We start from the raw sequence: 23,686 nt of genomic DNA on the forward strand, positions 1-23,686 counted from the left end.
CTAATGCAAACATATTGCCGTTTTACTTGACTGGAAATTCGCTAAAGAATTCTAATGAATTATCTAATTCATTAGGAAATAGCTCCCAACTCTAATTCTGGAGGAAATATTAAGGATATGTTCTGTGTATCAATAACCAAGAGTCCTCATCACACTCAAGAGTTAGAAGGAAACATAGGAGTAAATCTTCATGATCTTGAGTTAGGCATTATCTAGTGTCTTAGATATGACACTAAAAGCACAATCAACAAAAGAAAAACTGATAAATTGGACTTCATCAAAATTAAACTTTTGTGCTTCAAACAATACCATCAAGAAAGTGAAAAGACGATTCACAGAACGAGGGAAAATACTTGCAAATCAATTACGTGATAAAGTCTTATATCCAGATTATATAAAGAACTCTTACAACTCAACGACAAAAAGCCACCTAATTTAAAAGTCAGCAAAGGATCATTAACAGACACATCGCCAAAAGAGACATGCAAATGACCAATAAGCACATGAAAAGGTCGTCAACGTCATTAGCCATTAGGAAAATACAAATCAAAACCATGGGATACTTCACAAGCTATAATCAAAGACAGTAAGTGTTGGGGAAGATGTGGAGAAACTGGCTACACTGATGATGGAAAGTAAAACGGTACAGCCACTTTGGAAAACAGTTTGGCAGCTCCTCAAAAGGTTAAACATTGAGGTAACATATAAGCCACTGCTCCATTTCTAGGTACGTACTCAAAGGAAATAAAAACATGTCTACACAAAAACCTGTACACAAGTGTCAGTCACAAGATTATTCACAATAGCCCAAAAGTGGAAACAACCCAAATGTCAACTGATAAATCAATAAAATGTAGGTCATCCATACAATATTAATTGGCAACAAAAAGGAGTAAGTACTCATACATGATAACATGAATCTTAAAAACATACTAAGTGAAAAAAAGTAGGTCACCAAAGACCACATAATGTATGACTTCATTTGTCAAATGTCCAGATAAGGCAAATCTATAGACAGAAAGTAGATTAGTGGTTGCCTAGGGCTAGGGGATTGGGGAGTGATTGCTAATGAGTGCAGGGCTACTTTTGAAGTGATGAAAATGTTTTGGAAACAGTGGTGATGGTTTCAAGAATATACCAAAGCCACTGTATAACTTTATCTTATTTTCTTAATTGTATACCTTAAATGGGTGAACTGTATGGTAAGTGAATTATATCTCAATAAAGCTAAAAATAAAGAAGAGTAAAGCATGTTATTTCTTCTAAACATTAAGCTGACAGGAGCAAAATCTGTTTAAAGTGATACTGACTACTCCTTTTTTCTTGATAAACTGTTAGATAATACCATCAAGGCTTTACAGCAATAATGTTATTGGTTCGGATGGTGAAGATAATGTTAGCAATATTATCAACCAACTTCCTCAACCTTTTAGTACTGATCAATTAAAAAGATAGGATTATCAAGCCAAGCAATTCTACCTTTGCCGATTTCTGTTTTTGCCAAATACTACATTTAGAGTGGGTGCAAAGAGCGATACTGTTAAATGGCTTAAAATTCTACTTTCTAGAGTTGAAATTTGGTATACTAAGGGTACTGTTGCAAAAAAATTTTTCAATTACTTCAGATGCCAAATACAAAGTAATTTTTAAGAAATTTACTTTAAGAGAATGCCATTGATAATAACCTTTATAGAAATGACCCTTAAAAAGTTTAAAACAACCAACACCAATATTATGGAGCCTAACATAACAGATACTTAATAAATGTTGAATGAACTGAAAATAATTTAGCTTTTAAATTAAAACTTTAAAGTTACTATCAATAAAGTTTCATGTATTTTCATCCTAGACTTTACTATTCAATTTTATCTTCTAAAATGTATAGCAATCATGTGGATTTGTAGATAATTGCTACTACACTGTATAAAGCTACAACATGTATTTGAGAACAAGTTAGCACATCCAAGAGAAAGATTACGGCTCAAGTACATTTTTGAATGTTTAAAAAATCAGAGGTATACAATTCAATACTACCCATTTATAAGAATTTCAGGGACTTCCCAGTACAGTGGTTAAGACTCTGTGCTTCTACTGCAGGGGGCACAGGTTCCATCCCTGGTTGGGGAACTAAGATCTCACATGCTGCAGGCAGTGTGGCCAATAAAAGAAAAAAATTTCAGCATAAAAGTGACAAAGATATATAAACAAATGACTTTATATAAAACTGGCCATTGTATGCACTTGACCCAAAGGCATGAATTCCTGTGTTAAGGTGTATGTATTCAATTTAATATTTTTCCTTGGCATCTACAAATTTTTGCCTCCTTTAGGCCAATAGTTATCAATTTGGTTAATGTACTGGGGATCCAGTACAGTCCAAGTAAATTTCATTCAAGAGAACAGCATGAGAAACTGGCACCAAAATCATTTCAGGTTTATATATAAGATTTATAAAAGCTTTAAAAATTACAGAAAAAAAAATTCTGGAAGAAAACACAGCTTGGACTCTATTTGCAGGTAAACTCCATGAAAAGGAGGCAGTTTCTGTTCACTGCTCTACTCCTAGTGCCTAGAACAATGCCTGGCACATAGAAGGCACTCACAGCTGCTGAAATGAGGTAAAATACGCATAACATCTCCATTAACCTTAGCAAGGGGTAAAAAATCTTCAAGTCACAATATGCACAGAAGGTAAGTTGTAAAATATTTTTTATTGTAAAAACAGAGTCAATAGAGGTTGACAACATAAATGTTATCTCAGAACGTTTCCCCTTGGTTCCTGAATTTGCTAGGTTCCTATGTATGAGCAAGTCTCCATTAGCACTTCTCAGATTTCACGGTCCTTTTTGGATATGTTTATTGATTGTATGTAAATATTGCTTAGAAACAAAAGTCCATATGATATTAAAACAAAACAAAAAAAACCGTGTTGTGCCTTTCTTTCACATTTCCTACAGGGAGATCTATATATCTCAGGTGCTTTCACAATTTAAAAGTAAAGTTAGTGCCTTAAGCAAACCAAAGAATCCTCCATCACAAGTTATTAAATCAAACCTCTCATGACATTTGCAATATATCCAGATTTAAAGATTTTAAAACAAAAGAATTTAGAATTTAAAACAAACTTCAGACTGATTTTTCATATTTGAAAGACTACAGTTATTTGCAGCATACAAATGGAGAGAGTAGTGCAAAATGCATCAAGTTTTATATGATAAATATACTTTCAACCTAATGGCTGCCTCAAAAGCAAAGAGTGAAAAATTACCTCTTCTTAAAAGCAATCTAGACTGACTCAATAAAGTTCACAATTTAGAAAGATCAATTGCTACTCTATTTCCATAGATTGCAAAATGATTTCAGAAACAGATTAAACATACAACTGTTTTACAAAAATAGAAATATTGTTTGGGACTTTACAAAACTTTATAAAATATAACACTATATTTGTAAATTCAAGATAGTTTCACACTGAAAGAGAAAATACTTCCACAGATATGAAATCTAGTCAAACTTAACTGGTCTCTCTTGACCATTCTCATACATTATTTCTTCCAAATCTTCAACCTAAGTAGATCTGTGCTCTAGCATGAGGTTTTTTTAAAGAGATTGTTTCATTTCAAGAAGTTGTATAAGATTTTTCATTCTAGAAACAATGTTAAAGCAGATGAATTTATACCTAAAAATATGTCTTACTAAAAGTAGCAATAATGCAATGACAATTTGTATTTGATAAATTTCAAACCAAATTCCCCAGAATGACAATTATAATTTGATACCTACAAAAAGTAAAAATATACAATAATCACAACTATTTTATGGAAAAATATTCATATAGAATAAAGAACCTCTAAATTTAGTTATTCGTAGCTGTCAAATGAGAAGTATTTTCTAATTACACTCATTTATAACATTCATTTTATACCTCAAAGAGCACCAGTGTATTTTTAAAACAAACTAGAAAGTGAGACGGTAGGGGCTTATTACATGCAACAGTGCTATTATGATAAGGCACCACCTGGTATATGAAAAAGCCAAACAAAGTATTCCCAAAGCATGTATTTCTGTTACTGGTGTCTTAACCTTTAGATAGGATGGTTAGAAAAAAGCTAATAACATTATTAACTGACCACATCACACTCCTTTTTCCATCATTCTTTGCTTTTAGTTTTTCCATATAACAGAACATATAATAAACAACAGTGTAGTACATGTTAACTAAACATCTTTTCCCAACCATTCAAGAAAATAGTCTAGAATTAAAACAAGAATAAGAAACCAAAACTTTATCTGATATATTCGCAACAGTCTATCCCTGTAGAAGAATAGGGAGCTGGGGGAGGTGAGGAGAGAGTGGCAGCAGCAGTCGGGGCTGGGGGATGGTAACAGGACCTATTTTCTATAGAATATATTGAGGCACATAGGTTATAAGTTTCTCAGGCAAATTCATGGCTAGAGCAAAACGGACAGAAAGCTCAGGATTTTACATTCCCCCCAGAGCTGATTTCTCAGTTAGTCACATCTGATTAAATATTTCAAAATACGCCTTTAGTCACTGCTATCATCATCGTCATCATCGTCAGATACATCATTTAAAGTAGACTTCAATGACTGACTATAAGAGTCCGATCTAGTAGGCTGGCACGTGGCCATGTCCCCAGTAGAAAGCAGGTCATAGCAGAAGTCACAAATCCTCACAGGCTTAGAGGACTGGCTGGGAAGAAGAAATCTCTTTTCAGAGCAGGGCCCACAGACAACAAAACCACATTTGCGGCAGTGGTGACGACGATTAACAGGTGTGAATTTTGCTTTCTGACAACGCATACATACAGTTGCCTCAGAGTCAGGAACCCAGACAGCAGCATGTTCATTACTGGGTGTCTTTCCACTTTTGGAGAGCAAATCAGTAACACATTTATTTATGTGATTCATCCATTCTGATTTCTCAGTGGCAGTGGCAGCATAAACTGCAAACGATTTAGTTGGTGTCTTGATCAGCCATCCATTCCTCAAGTCTCCCTCATCTTTGATAGAATCAATTGTGACATTTTCCAGGGGAATAATATGTTGCTTGTTATACTTCTTCTTCTGGATGACAATATTGCCATATACAAGAATATCATTAAATAAGAAAAACTGCCTTGCTTTAGGCTTTTTTCTGCACAACTTAGTCAATACTCCTTCTCCAATAAGAACCCGTCCAGGTATAGTTAAGGGTTGGCCAGCTGCTCCAAAACAGTTTTCTACTATATTTATACGTCTAGTATTTGCTTCACTGTTTGCCAAGCGATCCACCATCTTTTGCTAATAGCCTTAAAAAAGAGAAAGAGAGAAATCAGCACACAGAAATTATAAATTCATATAAGTTAAAAAAAGTATACAATCTAAATTTAATCTAACAAATCATTACTGCTACCCAAAGGCAAAATTCCCCAATTGTTTCCCTCTAAGATAATCACTAAGTATACCAAAAGAGCTAACATCTCCCAATTTTTATAATCATCAAAAACATTTATTAACCATCTCCATATAGTATCATTAGCAGGTATTTATAAAAGTATAAACTTCTTACAGACATAAAACAACAAATAATTAGAAAATGAATATAAGCCATCAGCTACATGAAATTTAATCTCAGAGGGATTCTGAACAAGGCGGCCAAATAAGAGAAACAACTATGATTTTTCCAGTAGGCTCTATTACCATTGAGCTAAAGCCTCAATCCTCTCACCTGGATTACCAGAATCGTTTCCCAACACACCTTACTGCCTTAGGTCTTGCCCCTTAAATCAATCTTCAGGCAGTGATCTCTCAAATGCAAATCTGACCACACCATTACTCAAGATTATTCCCCTTAACCTATAAAATGCAGAATCTTTAACATGGCATTTAAGGCCCTTCATTATCTGGTTCTTGCTTATCTTCCCAGACTCATCATAAGTCACTCTTTACCTCCAATGTTATGTTCTAAGAAAACCCTACCACTTGTAGTCCATTTCAATCATACGTATCTTCTCTCATGCTCTTGTATCCTTTACTATTTACTACCCTCAGCTAACTCTTATCATCCTTCAAGACTCAGTTTAGTTTATCACACCTACTCCAAGAAGTCTTCCTTAAACTCTGTTAGACTAAACACCTTCCTCTGTGCTCTTCATATTCCCTGTACCTTCTGGACTCACTCTTACCGAAGGATTGAAATCTGTCTTCTCCATAGGCTGCAATGGAACCTAAAAGGCAGAGACCATCTGATATCTATCTTTGAACCACACACTGTCTGGCATAGTAAAAGTGCTCAAAAAGGTTGACAAGAACATCTTGGCAATGTGCAAAAAACCCACATTCATCTAGTCTTAAATGATCAAAGATTTAATCTCTAGATCCAATATTGACTTCACTCAAGTCCCAGAGTTGTACCTATTTCAGACCACTAACCCAACAATACCATACTATAACCAAATCATATCAGAAAGGAGAGGAGCATTTAAAGAGTAAGAGCATAGTTTAAGTTCCAGTATTCACCTCACAAACTGATGAGACTGTAACCCTTCTTGGCCTCCATTATAAAGGATACAACAATTCTGATTATTCCTGAATTCTGTCTCTCCCCTAATCCTGGGTCCTTATAAAGCCCTCTTGCCTTCCACAAGGGTGGACTCTGCCCTGAAAGTTGTTCCCAAAAATTAATATGACAACACATGGCTCTGAAGTGTGATGGCCTCTCTTTCTAATTAGGGCAAATCTGCCAGCCAATTAAAAGTCTACTGCCCTATGCACAAGTGCATCACAGAAGAGAAAATTTAAAAAGTAAACATGAAAAGAGGCTCAACCTCATTCATAAATAAATGAATAAAACATTAGGATATGTTTTCATTCATCAGATTAACAAAAATTTTAATAATTTCTTAAGATGCAGTAATACTGAGGATATAGGGAAACAGGTACTCTCATACACTACAGAAAATATGTGTACCCACTGATCCAGGCACTCAAAAGATATGTACAAGTATATTCAACACAGCACTGTCTGTAACAGAAAAAAACACTGGAAAAGCTCCAACTGTTCATCAAGAGGAACTGGTTGAACAATTTATGATACACCCTTAATAATATGCTAGATATCTGTTAAGAATGTGACAGATCTAAATACAGTGATATAGGAAAATGCTCAAAATATTGATATCTAGGTGGGGAGAGTTGGACCTAATGATCTCATTTTTGTTTCAAATACATACCAAATTTCATCAAATCTAAGATGCTATTGATTTTAAGACACAGCCTCATTTTATGTGCTATTGAGAAAGAAAAATGCTGCCAATTAAATCATGGCAAACTCTTGATTATACGACATTCCAATTTTAGAGACATAAAATACAGTAAAACATGTTCATCTTTAGACTCAACGAAATATGGTGTAAGAGCATAATATTAGACACTAGTAAGTATGTAAAATTAGAAAACTATATACCATAATATCAAGAATGGTTATTTATCTCTGGGAAGTACAATTATGGATAACTTTTCATACTTTACATGATAGTCAAACATTCAACAAGTGTTTGTTAGGCACTGATCTGGGTACAGGACAAAATAATAAACAACACAGGCAAGGTCCCTGCTCTTCAAGGCTTACATCCTAGTTGGGGAGGAGGCAAACAGAAAACAATCGAGACCCAAGTAATAATTAACATTGTAAGTTTTTAAAGTGATTTTTTAAAAAATCCACTGGGACTACTCAGACTGGATGGTCAGGGTATCTAAAGTGGTATCTTTTCAGCTGATAGGGCAGAACCAGATATATGCATACATGAGGGACGAGGATGAGGGAGAATATTCCAGACAAAAGGAAAAACTACAAAGGTCCTAAGGCAAGAAATATGTTGGCACCTGTGGAAAACTGAAAGTATCTATTTATTCCCACCTGAATCAATTACTGATTCTACTCATTATACATTTATTAATCAGCTCATTTGCAATGCAAACAGGTTTCCTATTATTGCTACTACTGGAATTAATACCACCGCAAATTTGTGCAGTGCTTTTCACATTTATTATCTTCTGATTTTAACTGTCTCAAACTGCTGTGAAGTTTTTATCTCCCAAAGAATCATCTAGTAATATTAGCTGAAATGTGAGCTGAAGGAGAAACTAAGGCACAAATAGAGAGATTCAGGCAGAACGGCCTGGAATTAACTCTACTCACTGGGACCCCAAGCAAGAGCTGAGCACTTCACATGTATTACTGTATTTCCTACCCAGGGCAACCTTACGATAGATATGCACTATTAGCTCCAGTTTATAGATGAGCAAACTGACATAAAGGAGTTAAGTACCATGCCCAAGGCTGTCACAGAACTGAGGCTCAAAGCTGATTCCTCCATGCTGTTACCAGTGTATTATGGCACACTGATTATTCCTTAAGGCTCCACTAACTCTATATATAAGAACTAAGAAAGCTATTCCTAACCTCTGGACCTTCACCGCAAACCTTAAAAATACTGAAGATAAAAGAATGCTAATTTGAGCAAATAACCTGAAAGGTAAGTCATCATGATTTATTTAGCCAGTCTTCTGATAATGTTTCACTGTTCAAATTCTGTAATACATTAAGCCTGAATGAATCCCTGTTCATAAATCTTTCCCCCTGTTTAAATATGATGCAACAAAAGTGAAGTGTGGGGCATGTTTTGTGTCTGTGTGTGCGGTATGCGGGCCTCTCACTGTTGTGTCCTCTCCCGTTGCGGAGCACAGGCCTCAGATGCGCAGGCTCAGTGGCCATGGCTCATGGGCCCAGCCCGCACCGGGGCACGAACCCGTGTCCCCTGCATCGGCAGGCGGACTCTCAACCACTGCGCCACCAGGGAAGCCCAAGTTTGGGGCATTAACTGGTATTTGGCTGGAGCAAACAGCTTTCAAAGTTTGACAGTGACGCTGATAAGAAATATATTTCATACTGCAATGTTACAAACAATATACAATTCTATGAATGATGTATTCTAGCATCTTCATTTATTTTAATGATAGTTGCAGCCCACTTGACTTCAGCAATGGATTGTGACCTATATTTGAACATCAGTGAGCACAAAGAACTTAAGGCCTTTGGCCTTAAGCAATCCTTTCCATTATCCCTGCTGGTCCTAAAATGTTTTCAGTATGTGTCTGACAAGATAAAGAAAGGAAGCACTGACTCTGAAACCCCAGGAATACACAAATGCCCCCCCCACACACACACGAGAAAGAGATGGTGGGGGCACAAAAGGGAGGGGCTGAGAGAAGGGAGATTAATCAAAAATGAAATCAAAGTACCACCATTAGCTGGATTACTTCCAGACACTCCAAAGCAAGGCTCTTAATAAACTGGATTTAGGGCATTACCCTTTAGCCCAGGGCCTAAACAGGACCCTTTACTTTCCTCCAAAGTCCAAATCCAAATCTACTACCTGTACAGTGAGGTGCCCCAAGCAGTAAGAACTCTCAAAGACTTCTGTGAGAGTATTAGAATACAAGAATACTGGGGCTAGCCAAGGAATGAGTCCCTGGCATATCTGCATGAAAAGAAGCAGAAGACGACTATAAAATGTGGCCCAATTGGACTTCTGTCTACTTTTCTTAGGAAGGAATATCAGTGAATACAGTAAGAGCTAGGAAGAATGCTTCCCCATCTTCTGGAAGAGATGACTTCTTTAGCATAGATTCCAAGAAGCAAAATTACTGGGTCAAAAGGCACTAATGTTTAAAGCTCTTGCTACCTTTTACAAAATTTCCATTCTGAAAGGTAACACCAATTTACCAAGTTGCACAATGACTATATCCATCCCACCTTGTTTCACACAGAGTATTTTCCTTTAAAAATTTCAGCAAATAGATTTTTTTAAATGGTATCTCATTTTTATTCATTTTTTACTTCTCTTTTATTATTTTTGTTTATTCAATAACTTTATTGAACACTTTCTAAACGCCAGATATTATCCTTTTCCTCTCAGAGCTCAGAGTATAGTGGAGGAGAAAGACAGTAAGTAAGTAAACCAATAGGTGATTCCAAAAGGTGAAGTGCAATGAAGGAAATCAGCAGTGTGCCAAGATATAGGGAAAAACTCATTTACTGAGTATTTCAAAAGGACTTCACTGAGGTGGTGCTACACACTGGGTCTTAAAGGATGAGGAGTCAGCCTTGCAAAGGAACTAATACTATGGACAAAGGTCCTAAAACAGGAAAGAACAGTACTTTCAATTTAACTGAATATTTTATTTCATAGCTACCTCACGAGACCAGCTACTTTCTAATGTGTTTAGTAACTTGTATTTCTACACTCATATATTTAGGTTATTAATCTATATGAGTATATTACACATAAAGCCTATTAACCCAGTTATTTCATTGCTTTTCCTAGTATATTAAGCTGTAATTTTGTTTATGGTGTTTGACACAAAAGGAGTTTTATTTCTTAAGTAATTACACTTACAGATATTTTCCTTTGTAATTTTTTTCCCAATGACTGACTCCTAAGTTTCCCTTATCCAGATATCGGATGCACCTATTTATTATTCTCTATGGTTTAGGTTTTACATTTAATTCTTTTATCCACCTGAAATTTATTCTGTCATAGGTAAAAACCCTTTTTCCTTTTCAAATATTTGCATTCTCAAGGAGCTAACTGCTCCAGAATCACCAAATACTGTGTGACCTCAGATTTCCTCACTTATAAATGGAAATAATAATAGCAGCTGTATCGGGGGAGGATTAAATGAGATAATGCATACAAAATGTTCAGCAAGTAGTCAACATGTGGCAGCTATTATTTGCTGGTATTAATAATCTAATCTACTCCATTATATTAAATTTTTATATAGTATTATAACACTGCTTCTGGGCTGTCTGGTCTAATCCATTAACCTGTTTTATAATTCTTTTGTCAGTACCATGCACCTGGTAAAACTAGACTATTTCCTATTACTTAACCTTTTAAATGTTTCACCTAATCTCTTCTGCTTATTTGTCCAGATGACATCTACTTAGAACAGTGTTTCCCAACCTTAGTTGCCTGGAACCACAGGGAAACTCTTAACCTTTAGTATACCATAAAAAAATAGCCATCCCAATTTACTCTCTGAGTCCAAAATACCCTTTTTATTTACTTTTAATATTTTAAGCCATTTTATAACTAATTTACAGAAACAAGAATAAACGAATAGTAAAAAACAATAACTTTAAGAACAATCTTTATAAAAACTGAAACACAGCAAATTTCTTATTCTACATTCCTGTTACTGAAGGTATGTAGATACAAAAGTATAGTATCCTTTAAATGCAACTAACTGCTCATAAGTTGTCATGCATGAATCTATAATATTTCCATTTCTGTTTTTAGGAATATTGTTTACTAATTAATTCTGAGTTTGAGAAAACTCATCTAGAAAATCATCAACTGAAGGCTCATTGTCTAGATTTCACTTATAATGTTTCACCATCATTATTAGTTTAAGTGTTGCTGTTTCTTTGCACTCACCCTGTGACTTGTCTAATAGTTCTGAAATGTCTAGCTTTGCTCATGTTTTTCTTTGTCATTAGATGAAAAATGAAAAAAATCTACATTCTCAAATATGCTAAATGAAAGCTTAAAATAAAAAGACTAAGGATATCTCCAAACTGCTTTCGTATCTTTTTGAAAGATGATACAATACTTTGGTTAATGTAATAATAAAACTGAAAAATGGTGCAATAGTGGTGATTTATTTTATCACTGCATCATCCTTCCAGGCAATTACATCACTTCTATTTTCTTCTTTTTGGTTAAATAATTCCTAAGAAAATAAAATAGTAAAATGCTTCAAGATATAGGAAAAACAAGATCACTCACTAAAATCCTATAATATACCTTAGATTTACACATGTCCAATGAACCCATATGGTAATAACAAGCTATGTTTTTTAATACATAAATTTCCTTTTTGTTTTGAAAATCTCTAAGAAATAACAAAATATCAATCACTACAAATAATTAGAACTGCTTAAAATATCAATAGAAACTCAAAATACAAAACTGAGACCAATAGGTTGTGATGATAGATATTAAAGGTTAAGAAATACTGATATCTAGATCCCTCCCTCCAGGATGTTCTGATTTTACTGGTCTGGCCTGGGTACTGGGACACTTTAAAGTTCCTCAGGTAATTCCACTGTGCAGCTAAGGTTTAGAACCATTTCCAATTACAATAAATAAGTGAAAAAAATAGAGACCAAATCCACTGAAATTTTGGTGAATTCATATTACACTTGTAGTGTTCCTAGCAGGTTGATACTATCTCTTCCCAAGGTTTCAAATCTTGTTTAATGGCCCAGTAATTTTGTACATTTCTTCTCACAAGATTGTTACATTACTTAAATTCAAGTATCTCCTATCTTTTGTTGATATTTTGAATCTAGTCTCTTTTCCACATTATATTTTCTAATTCATTACTACTACTGATAAGAAAACTACTAATATATCTGTTAGTTTCATCCCACATCCAGCCACTTCAGAGAACTCTACACATGCAACAGTTTTCCAACTGATTTCCTTCAGAGAACTCTACACATGCAACAGTTTTCCAACTGATTTCCTGTCTTCTTTTCCAACAAATGGTGTCTGGCAGCCTTAATTCATAGTTGAAAATGTAAGAACCACAGGAAAAGCATACCAAAAACAAAACAAAGAAACACTCTTAACTTTTATAAAGACAGCTTTATATACCAATTTTTAAAAATTAAACCATCCAAATTTCAAGTTATCTCCTTCACAACTGTAGACAAGAACTACATTTGCATCGTCCAAGTTCCACACTAGTCTTTTGGTAACATCTTGTTTCTAGAGTTAATATGTTCTTCAATGGAGTGTCTACCACCTGTTAAAAATGTAATACTAGAAGAGGCAAAAACTCTTTTTAAAAAAGAGTCAGAATGCTATTTACAATTGAGAAGAGAGCCCAACTGTCACAGAATACTATGGCCCAGTTCTTCTTACTGAAAACCAATACTTCTATCTCATCCCTGCAGGTGAGTTTAAAACAAAAAAATCACCTAATTAATTTCTTACACGTACCCAAGACATCTGATATCAGTGAGCTTCAGTATTCAACTCTGCATTATAATGGAAAAAACAATAAACTATGAACCAAAAGACCTGGATTCTAATCTCAGCTCTGGCACTAAATAAGAGATATCATACAAGTTACTTAACTGCTCTACACACACACACACACACACACACACACACACACACACACACACACACACACACACACACACACACAACCACCTTGAATAAAATAATCTACAAAGCCCTTTCTTGTCTTTAAAATAATGAACTCTGATAGTAGATGGGCCCTGGTTTACTAAGACTAAAAATTAATTTTTAATCAAACTTTTGACTATGTCTTAATATCAATTGATTTTTAAAAATCTGTGTTACTGCTGAATTAAGACTAGAAACTGTAAAAGGAAAAGGAGAGAGAAACAGGAAAGTGGGGAAAGAAGAGATTTTTTTTTTTTTAAAGCAGCAAGAAACTATCAGAGGTACATCCTCCCTGGGCAAATGTGTAGGTATTAGAACAAACTACCCCTCTCTCCTAATGCACCTAGGTCAAATGAACAATTATTCTAAGCACCTACCATATGCAAAGGACAGAGCAGTTTTTACTTTCAAAAGTTCTATAATTTAGTAAGCATAATAATAATCAGGAAATTCTAAAGACTTTCAATAAAATACTAGAAGAATAACACAAAGAAGAAATACTTGAACATTTAGCAAATTAAGTTTGGAATTTTAGAAAATTTAAATATTCTATCAATAAGAATAGACAGTTTTTCCCTCCCCTTTCCACTAGCATTTCTGCCACTGTGGCAAACCAATTATACAGTATGTACTGCAGAAATCAGTAGTGATCAAGGAAACATTCATTTCTTAGATAAGAAAAAAGAAAGGAACAATCTTTTATATTAATTTTAAACTCATAAAGGTGGATTGATAAGAACTGAAACTTCTAAACTTTGAATCACATTTACAGAGAGCCATAGTAATTTGTTTTATATCTCTTGTAGGCACTAAATTTGCCTATTACTGAAAAGTAGACCCAAATGCACTATACTACAGGCTTAACCAAGAAAGGAAAAAGCATTTACTCAACACCTACACGTGCTAGGCACGTCCACATTTTTCTATTTCATTTAATAATCTCAATTTTGTTAAAATGGATAATCATATCCATTTTACAAAAGAGTAAATTAAGTCATGGACTAGTTAAGGAATTTTCCCAGTCGCACAGCCAGTTTTGTAAAAAATGCATGTTCTTTCCATTATACTTTGCTACCTTCAGAAATAAATATTCCAGAAATATTTCACTCATGTGGACCTTATTAGGTATTTGGAGAAAGCCACTGATGACACAAAAATCTTAAAACGCATGGTAATAAGTAGAACGTATGCTGAAAATAATTCTTCAAACACTAAAAGGAAGTGAAAAGTAAAGTAATGACTAATTTAGGGTGTTAGTAAACGCAGTTTCACATAGGTTAGGCTTGATAGAGAAACTCACCATGGTATACAAAGAATGACTAAGCCACAGTTTTTTGTTTTTTTTTGTTTTTTTTTTTCCCTGTACACGGGCCTCTCACTGTTGTGGCCTCTCCCGTTGCGGAGCACAGGCTCCGGACGCGCAGGCTCAGCGGCCATGGCTCACGGGCCCAGCCGCTCCACGGCATGTGGGATCTTCCCCAGACCAGGGCACAAATCCGTGTCCCCTGCATCGGCAGGCGGACTCTCAACCACTGAGCCACCGGGGAAGCCCAAGATTTTTAAAAATTAATTTAGAAAACCAGAACAGTCACATTGGGAGTTTAAAAAAAAGGTCTTTAGAAAGAGAAAGAATACGAACCTCAAGCTTGAAACAAGTCCTCTAGTCCTCAGCATTTAAACCATGCCACACAAGGCAAGATTAATATTCTTTAACTACAGCTATGCACAGGGAACTCTCTATTAACAATCAAAGGTTCCCTGGCCAACGGAATTAATTCCAAAATCCTTAACCTGGTATTCAAAGCCCTTCAGTCAAGCCCCAGCCTGCCCAGTCTATCTTTTCAGTTTTACCTCTTTCTGTATGTTCTCTTTGTTATAGTCAAACCAGACTACTAGCTATTCCCAGGTTATGCTCTGAGCTTCCTCTCCTCTACCTGAGCTCAGTATGTCCTTCCCCACTTGCTGTTCTGAAATCTTACCAGTCAGTTCAGTAACCTCATAGGCACATATTGTTTACCTTTAAATCATCATACCATTTTACCCGTACCATTTATGGCACTTATATTCTATTACGTTGTTTTTTGTTTGGTTTTGGTTTTGGCTTTTTTTTTGGCTGCGTTGGGTCTTCGTTGCTGCACATGGGCTTTTTCTAGTTGGAGGCTACCCTTCGTTGTGGTGCACAGCCTTCTCATTGCGGTGGCTTCTCTTGCTGTGGAGCACAGGCTCTAGGCGCATGGGCTTCAGTAGTTGTGGCACGCAGGCTTCAGTAGTTGTGGCTCGTGGGCTCTAGAGTGCAGGCTCAGTAGCTGTGGCACACGGGCTTAGTTGCTCTGCGGCATGTGGGATCTTCCCGGACCACGGCTCGAACCTGTGTCCCCTGCATTGGCAGGTGGATTCTTAACCACTGTGCCACCAGGGAAGCCCTCTATTATGTTCTATAAAAACTTGTATACCTGCTTATTCCCAACAGATTTGGAGGTTCCTGAAAAAAAGATCATTTCCTACAACTTCGTATTCCCAACAGCACCTACAAAATTGCTTGCATGTACATGCCATCACTGTGCACTGAGCAGTTAAATGTAGCAGCAGCTTCTTGACCTTGAGTTTTATGAAAATCAAAGACTTCATTTTTGACATCCATAGTACTAATTTTCACACAAAACAGGAACCACACCCTTCACTAGGCCCACAGATTTTAAATTTACAAGCAAATGTTCTCGTCTATTTAACTATAGTATCTAACTGTGAATTCTAAGTACTGAGCATAGCAGATCCTGTTTTTAAAATCTCAATCTCAAGATAATATATAAAAATGATTTCTTCTCTTACTGAAGAGCACAGCTGTTTAGTTAGCAAATAAAAAATGATGGTGTATGCGTATTTTCAACATCAACAATATTCAGATAAAAAACATCATCATTTCAAAAAGTATTTGTACAGGGGCAGCTGTACAGTGCTGACAGCTGTTAAATCATTGTATAATATTTGAAAAATAAAGCTGGTACCCATCATATCCCTAACAAATTTTCTTTAGTATTTTTCAAAGCAGTTACAATCTACTCACTACGTTCAAGACTTTATGCTTTGTGTTAAAGGGAAAACAAAAATGAACCAGACACTGGGAATTAAGACATGTTCCCACAAGGTTTTAATAAAAAGCACAATGAAATAAATACTATAATAAAAACGTTAAAGCGGTAAGGAAGACCGCAGCAGCTGAACACTTGAAACAGGTTCTGAAAAATACACTGAAAACAGGTTGTGAACTTCAAGAGGCAAAAACATGATACGTAAAGGCATAAAGTTCTGCAAGTAAAAATGTGTTTTTAAAAAGTTACATGTACAGCTGCAGAAGAGGCTGGAGAAGAGATATTTAGTAGAAAAACGGGAGAAAAAAATAAGACAAGAGATCTTCTTGGTTCCTGAGAGTTCTTTTTGAAGCTCTGGGAAGGAGTGGCCTGATTTGATCTGGATTCTTCTAAGATAACTGTGGAAACAGTGAAAGATTTCAGGAGGAAGAGACTGAAAGGACCCAGCTGAAAAATTATTGCAAAAGTAAAAGGGAAAGTTGAGGAGAGTCTGAAGTTTGCAACAGGAAAAGAAAGAATCAGTAATGTTCAGGATTGCCATAACTAAACTAGATGTGGAAGAGTAAAATTGAAATTAAATCCCTGGGTTTTTAGTCTAAGCAATATGGAAGCTAGTAAAATCAATAATTTTCAATGAATTTCACGTAGCAAACATTTACTGATTACTTACTCCATACAAAGATATAAGTACTCAAAACTAACAATCTTTGTGAAGGAGGACAGCCATATACCCAAGTTTATACACACAAGTATATATAATTCATGTATTATACATTAGGGTTTGTTTCTATAGGAAAGAGGATAATGGAAGTAACTGATAAGGAAGGAAACACAAAACAAGAAAGTGTTTGGTACTCATATAGTATGCTATGAACTGAGGAATATGATTACCTCAATCTGTGCACTCAAAATCTAAAGGAGCAGAGGAGAAACAAACCAAAAACATAAAATTTTTTTTAACTAAAAAAAATAAAAAGAGTGATGAAAATTTAGACCAAAGAGTGTAGTTGGGAGGTTAATTTTGACCAGGGGGAATATTTATGAACAACTCTTAAATGTCTAGAAATTCAAGCTGGGCCTTAGAGCAAAAGTAGTAGGTCAAACTATTTAGGGGAGAGGGAGAGAGATAGGAGATGATGGTGTACAAATACAATATATTCCCCAGAGAGGAAATAATTGAGTCCAGGCTGAAGGAGGTAGGACGTGGAGAATGTATAGTGGTAAACTAGAAACCTGGCAAGATAGGGAAGAGCCAAAATGCAGAGGAAAGTAAGCATCACACTCAACAGTTTAGACTTCATTGTAGAGGCAATGGGAAGACCAAGGAAAATAGGAAATAGGAAAATATTAATAAGTCCACAGAAGCAGAACACAGGATGAACTGGAGAGACTACCAAAGAAGCAAAACTGGAGGCAAAAAAAGCAGGAGCATATTACAGTAGTCTCTAAGTGAGAGGTAACAAACGCCTAAGCCACAAATTTGACAGCAGAAGTAAAAAGGGGAAGATGGAAGTAAGAGAGATTACTGAGGTAAGGCAGAAAGGATTTAGGAACCAACTGAATGGGTTTGAAAGTGAGTATAAGACGACTTCAAAGGTTTAAGCATAATCCATTGGGTAGATCAGATGCTAGTTTTGTTTCAGGAGGGGAAGAAATCAGTCTGGGGCATACTTATCTTGAAGTACCTTCAAGGTATACACAAGACAAACATCTGTCAGACAAACAGACACCCCAAGATGAGCAGGGAGCTCCAGGACAGAAAGAGATTTCAGAGTTATCTGTAAAGAGATGATCATTGATGCTGTGGAAGAGAGGAGAGGGCAGAGGACTAAACTTTGGGGAATGCCTAGTTTAGAAAGCAGGAGGAGAGAAAAGGGGAGACAAGAAAGCATAAAGCACCTTTTCAACATGCTTTCACATGTCTCCCAAGTCTCAGAGACTAAATGACCTCATTGTGCCAAAAGGTCACAATAAGCAGTGAAACGTGGGGAAAAAAAATCAAGGACTGAAGGTAATGTACAGTAATATTTCAGAAAGCACTGCCCTTTGACCCTGGAATTTTTAATCACAGAAATTTATCCTGAGAAACAAACTCTTGGGGTTGCGGGGAAGGGAGGCTGTACTGTGAAGTTTTCCCTCTGGCATGAAGTCTAATAGTGACAGACAGAACTTAAATTTCTAGCCCTAGAGAGGAATGGCTAAATATAACATTAAAAAAAGCCAAATACCATAAAAGAAAACATTTTACCACATAAAAATTTTAAACTTCAACACTAAGAGGAAAAAAGCCTTAAAGTTAAAGAAAAAGTTGCACAATATGACAAAGGGTCAACATTTTTAATATATAAAGGGCTCCTGTAAATCAATGAGATAAAAGGAAAATATCCCAAAAGAAAAATGGGTAAGATACAAATGGCAATTTCCAAAGGAACAAATGAAAATGACCAGTAAATGGAAAAATGTTGGCTCTCAGTGCTAATCAAAGAAATAAAATTTAAATGATGTATTATTCACCTGTCTAAGATGTGGAAAAAATAAGTACTCATATTCTTGAAAGTATACACTGGAATACCCTTTCTAAATGCCATTTTTGGCAATATAATCACTTTAAAAAGTTTACACAACAATTCTACTTCCAAGAATATATGCAAAAAATAATTAGAGCAGTGTACAAAGTTGTTCACATGAAGACATTCACTGTAGCTTTGTCTATAATGTTGAAAAGTCAGAATCAATCTAAATTATCAACAACAGGACATTAGTGAAGCAAATTAGGGCATATCCATATAATGGATTTTTAGATAGCTTTTTGGAGAACACAGATTAATATTTAGTGTGGAAAATTGTTAAATATGGCAATTTATTAAATAAAAGCTTTTAAACAGCACATGCAATATAAAAAAAGTTTTTTTTAAAAGTCTGGAAAGACACCCACCAAAAATTTAGTACTGGTTATCTCTAAGTACTAGGGTGAAATATTTTGATATTGCCTAATTATTTTATATTGAACACATATTCTCTCATAGACAAAGAAAAAAGTTTTTAAATTAACAAAATGCAAAGAATGTTAAGAAAAATATAATAAACACAGTTACAGGTATAATTAATAAAAATATAACCAAAGAATACAAAAATCTTTTTTTTTTCCCCAACCACTGTTTAAATGAAACAAGTATAAAGAATTAAGGATAGTTCCGCTTATGGAAATGGAAAGGAAAAAGGGATTTAAAAAGTTGATGGAAAAAAGAAAACAGAAAATTCACATCATAAAATCCATAGAAGGAAGCAAGGTCATCTGTTAAGAGTCAAGCATTTCAAGATTGGGGTTAGCAACCTAAGAGTGAAAAGGCAACAGAGAAAATGAGTCAACTTTGGGATAAGAAAGGATTAGAAAGGAACTAGTACACAGGCAGCTGGAAAACAAATATTTAACAGTCACCATAGATGTGACTTTTTTCAGGAGTGCTACGCAGGGACAAAAGTAGAAAAAGTAAAAGGTGATATTTACAAGTTGAGAACTGACCAGTTATATACAGCAAAGGTGGAGGAGAGGAGGACTATGTGGTACTAATGGGTTCACAGTATATGAACTATAGAGTTCAGGACTGGAAAAAAATGAGAAAACTAACAGCATAGGAGGGACTACAGGTGACGATGAGAACAAAAAGCTGGTTCATAGTTATGATGGAAAACAGGCCCTTGAATCACCTCTGGTCACAGATTAAGACCTGAGGTCTAAATGATGATAAGGTTAAATAACACAGGCATCCATGTAGGTCGTTAATGCAGAGTGGAGACAGTTGCCACCGGGCTTAGTGAACTGGAGTTCCAAATGTGGCCTTTCTGTTCTGAAATGAAGGTAACTTATTTTAACTTCTGCGCACATCACTTTCCTCTAATGCAAATTCATTCTTTCTAACCTGAAGGGAATTTGGCTGGCACTTAACCTCTCCCTGCACTTTATTCAACAACAAAATGAAGAGAATAAGGAGATGGGAGGTTGAATTAATGGTTCTCAACCCTGACTGCACATTAAAACAAACAAAAAACTGGCAAAGCTACCTATGCTTTGACTCCAAACGCAGTAACTGTGATTGATTTGCTCAAGGGTGGGGCTCAGAAGCTCCTCAAGGAATTCTGATGTGCACCAAAGTTGAGAACTGAAGTATGTATTTCTAAAGGTTGCTTCCCTTTTAAAATTCTATAATTAACTGCCGCTCTGCTCATTTGCTAATTAACTTACTGAATATCCTGCACCACGCACTTCCACAAACATCGTAGTAAATCTCCACAACACTGTTAGGCAAATACTTCTGTGTCCATTTCACAAGTGAGTCCAGTGAATCTTAAAGAAGCGAAGTGACTTGTTCAAGAGTCACAAGCTAGAATGGAGCAGACCTAGAATTCAGGTTTGGTTTGCTTTGGTTCCAATCCACCCTACATACAACTTGCTTTCTCTAGCACTCACAGCAACTACTTGAATGCCTTCTATATTCTCTCCCAGGACCTCCCAAACTGAGCACAGTTTGTGGTTTACAGAGTTATTGAAGAGAAAGTTATGGGGGCAGGGAATTAACCCCAAATTCTACAGCAATTTCATTACAGAACGCCACCTAGTTTAAGTTTTGCAACTTAGAACAGCACTGTGAGAGTATGTCTACAAAGTCTATTTTATTAAGCCAGCATACACCTTGCTATTAAGCATGCAGCTTGTGGTACAAAGCTGGTTCTCAAAGATAAACTTATCAATAGAAAAGCAATTGTTGTATGTTTTCCAATAAGCAAGGCATTCTAAAACAAAATTCTAAGACAATTCTAGCAAAACAATAATTGGTAGAGAAATGAGAGTTGCTCTATCAAAGAGCTTAAATGTATAAATATAACCTTCAAAATTTTCAGGCATTACCTCTACTTCCATTCAGTGCAAATACTAAATACAGCTGCACTTTAAAAGTATGATTATTATCCTTTTGTTAACCCACAGCTGCTGCTTTTTTGTTGATTATACTTCAGTCCATTATCTACTTGGAAATTTCATAACATTCAAGTTCTGTATCCCCAGTCCAAAATTAATTGAGTTACCAAGGTAAATCCCCCCTCCCAAAAACAATTAGAGAAGATTTAACTACTTATGCCCATGGAAAGTACAATTTAACAAGAAATTCATGAAGTATATTTACAAGAAACGTATGTGTATTCATCCATTCAAACCCTTCCTGAACATCTGCTATATTCTTGGGACGCTGGGGATGAAGAGGCAAGTTAGACCTCACGTAATGCCTGCTGTCAAGGAGGTGCCATGACAGATAAATGTTACATTTACTGAGATGCAATAGGATAGATAAGTGAATTATTCTCGGGGAGAAAGGGGGGGTGGGATAAGGAGAACAGGGCAAAAAAGCTTCAAAGAGTATATGCTCAAGTGAGTATTTTTAAGGGAAAAATTTCCTTGTAAATCAGGAAATTTCCTAGGAAATACTCTAGGAAATATATATGCTGAGGAACTAAATTAAAATCAGAAAGAGCAGCTAAGACAGAGGAACCAAGGTGGACACAGACTGCACCACAGGAATGAGTTATGTACCCTGCAAAGTTATGCTATTAAAAAAAATGAGAAGGCTTCAGTCATAAGACCTCAGTTAAATACCAGCTTGGCTGCTAGATTTGTGAAGTTAGTTAAATCACCTCATTCTCGGTAACTCTTACATCCAGAAAAATAAATATGTATAATGGCAATTACCTGACAATGAAGCAAAACAAAAAGAAAACCCTAAGAAAATTAGCAATCAAATCTGAGAAGCTATATTTTTACCTACAGTTCAAGAAGAGAAATTCTCCAAGACATGTTGAAGGGTTTATCTTATTTGTGGTTAAGAGTGCCTTCAGTACAATTAACAGAATTTGGAAGCTCAGATGCCTTTATTAAAACTAGTAATTTACATTCATTTACTAGGGTGATTCATGCTGAATCTTTTTTGATGCCTTCCTTGGTCAGTACACCAGGTTTTATTTTTTGAGGCGATTACATGTGCTTTCCAAATAAGTAACTTAATACCATTCACCTCCAACGCTGTGAGGACCCGAAACGATTTAAAATAGAAGCCTTCGTTAATACTGAATTAACCTCAGGACCCCATGAGCTACCAGAGTACAGAAAAACGTAAATGCTCAAAACAAGGTAGGCATGCACCTTTAAGGAACTAAAGTGAAGGAAAAAACTTCGCAATGTCAAGATCACTTCACCTTATTCCTAAGCGAACAACACATGCCTTTAAGTCTCTCAGTGAACGTTCGTGTCTGTCTTTACTGAATTTTTTCCAGTAACGTACTAAAACACAACAAAGAAGGTATTTATCAGCTTACATACTTTGTGAGTCTATGAATTACACAGAAGGGCTTGGTTATCTGTAACCTTAATACCACCCATTATTCCCACCGCACACTCACAAGTTACTGCTACAATGTACTAAGAGCGCGCAGGGGTATTCAAGACACATGAACAGCAAGCTCTCGGCCTTCAATAAAAATTTTAAAGGAAAACTAAATTCGTCAAAAGACCATACGACTTTAAAAGACTCCAAATAACTAAGGCGTTAGAGCCAGCGCTTCTATCAGAGCAAATTCTGCGGTGCCATTTTTTGCCCGAAATCACATAAAAATGTTGTTCAAGTTACAACATCCCTGATGCCCAGACCCTGCAAACTTTTTGGATAGAAAGATGTTGGCACCCTAAGACGCCGGTGGCCACGACTGGACCCCAGTCCTCACGCCTCACTTCTCGCCCGACCTCGGGGCCCCCTTCGCGCGTCTGCCCGGCCCCCTCCCCGCGGCCCCGTGGACTGGACGAGCACCGGCGCGGCCCTGCGGGCTGCCCTCAAGCCCGGCGGGCGGGCGCGGCTCCCCCAGCGCGAGGGGAGCGGCCCGGGAGCGCCCCGTTTCTCACAGACCCCAACATGGCGTCGGTCGCCGCCGCCCGAGACGACGACACCTCCCCGCGCCGCCGACGGCCCGGGGACCGCGGTGGGAAGCGCCCAGAAAGTTTCGCTTCTCCTCTCCCGGCCCGCCAGGGGCCGCCGGACAACCAACCCCGGCTTCACCTACCCGGCCGGGCGCAGAATGCGGCTGCAGAGAAGGTCCGACTCCTCCTTGTCCCGGGCGCCGGGCGCAGACTCTGCTTGCTCCCCCGCCCGAGCCTCCCAGGGTGTACAGCCAGCGGCCCCGCGCAGCCGGCGCGATCCGGACTCAGGTGACCCTCCCGCCCCTCCAGACGAAACCCACAACGGCCGCCGGAGCTGGCCTCTCCCCTGCGCGCGCACGGGCGCGCCA

The 23,686-nt window shown here is 36.7% G+C and overlaps 1 protein-coding gene across 1 annotated transcript; it reads right to left on the bottom strand.

Annotated features, from left to right (window-relative positions):
* Nucleotides 1–2,692: 2,692 nt before the first annotated feature.
* On the bottom strand, nt 2,693–23,686 carry PLEKHF2 (pleckstrin homology and FYVE domain containing 2). The gene is made up of 2 exons (XM_024756589.1): nt 23,462–23,686; nt 2,693–5,312 (listed from the first exon to the last, which is right to left on the bottom strand). The coding sequence occupies exon 2, from the start codon at nt 5,296–5,298 to the stop codon at nt 4,549–4,551; it is 750 nt and encodes a 249-aa protein (XP_024612357.1). The 5' UTR covers nt 5,299–5,312; nt 23,462–23,686; the 3' UTR covers nt 2,693–4,548.

The sequence above is a fragment of the Neophocaena asiaeorientalis genome, unplaced genomic scaffold (assembly GCF_003031525.2).
Source record: "Neophocaena asiaeorientalis asiaeorientalis breed wild unplaced genomic scaffold, Neophocaena_asiaeorientalis_V1.1 scaffold29, whole genome shotgun sequence".
NCBI lineage: Eukaryota > Metazoa > Chordata > Mammalia > Artiodactyla > Phocoenidae > Neophocaena > Neophocaena asiaeorientalis.

Coding starts and splice junctions, on each gene's coding strand:
- PLEKHF2 (XM_024756589.1), bottom strand. CDS start 5,298: ATGGTGGATCGCTTGGCAAACAGTGAAGCAAATACTAGACGTATAAAT.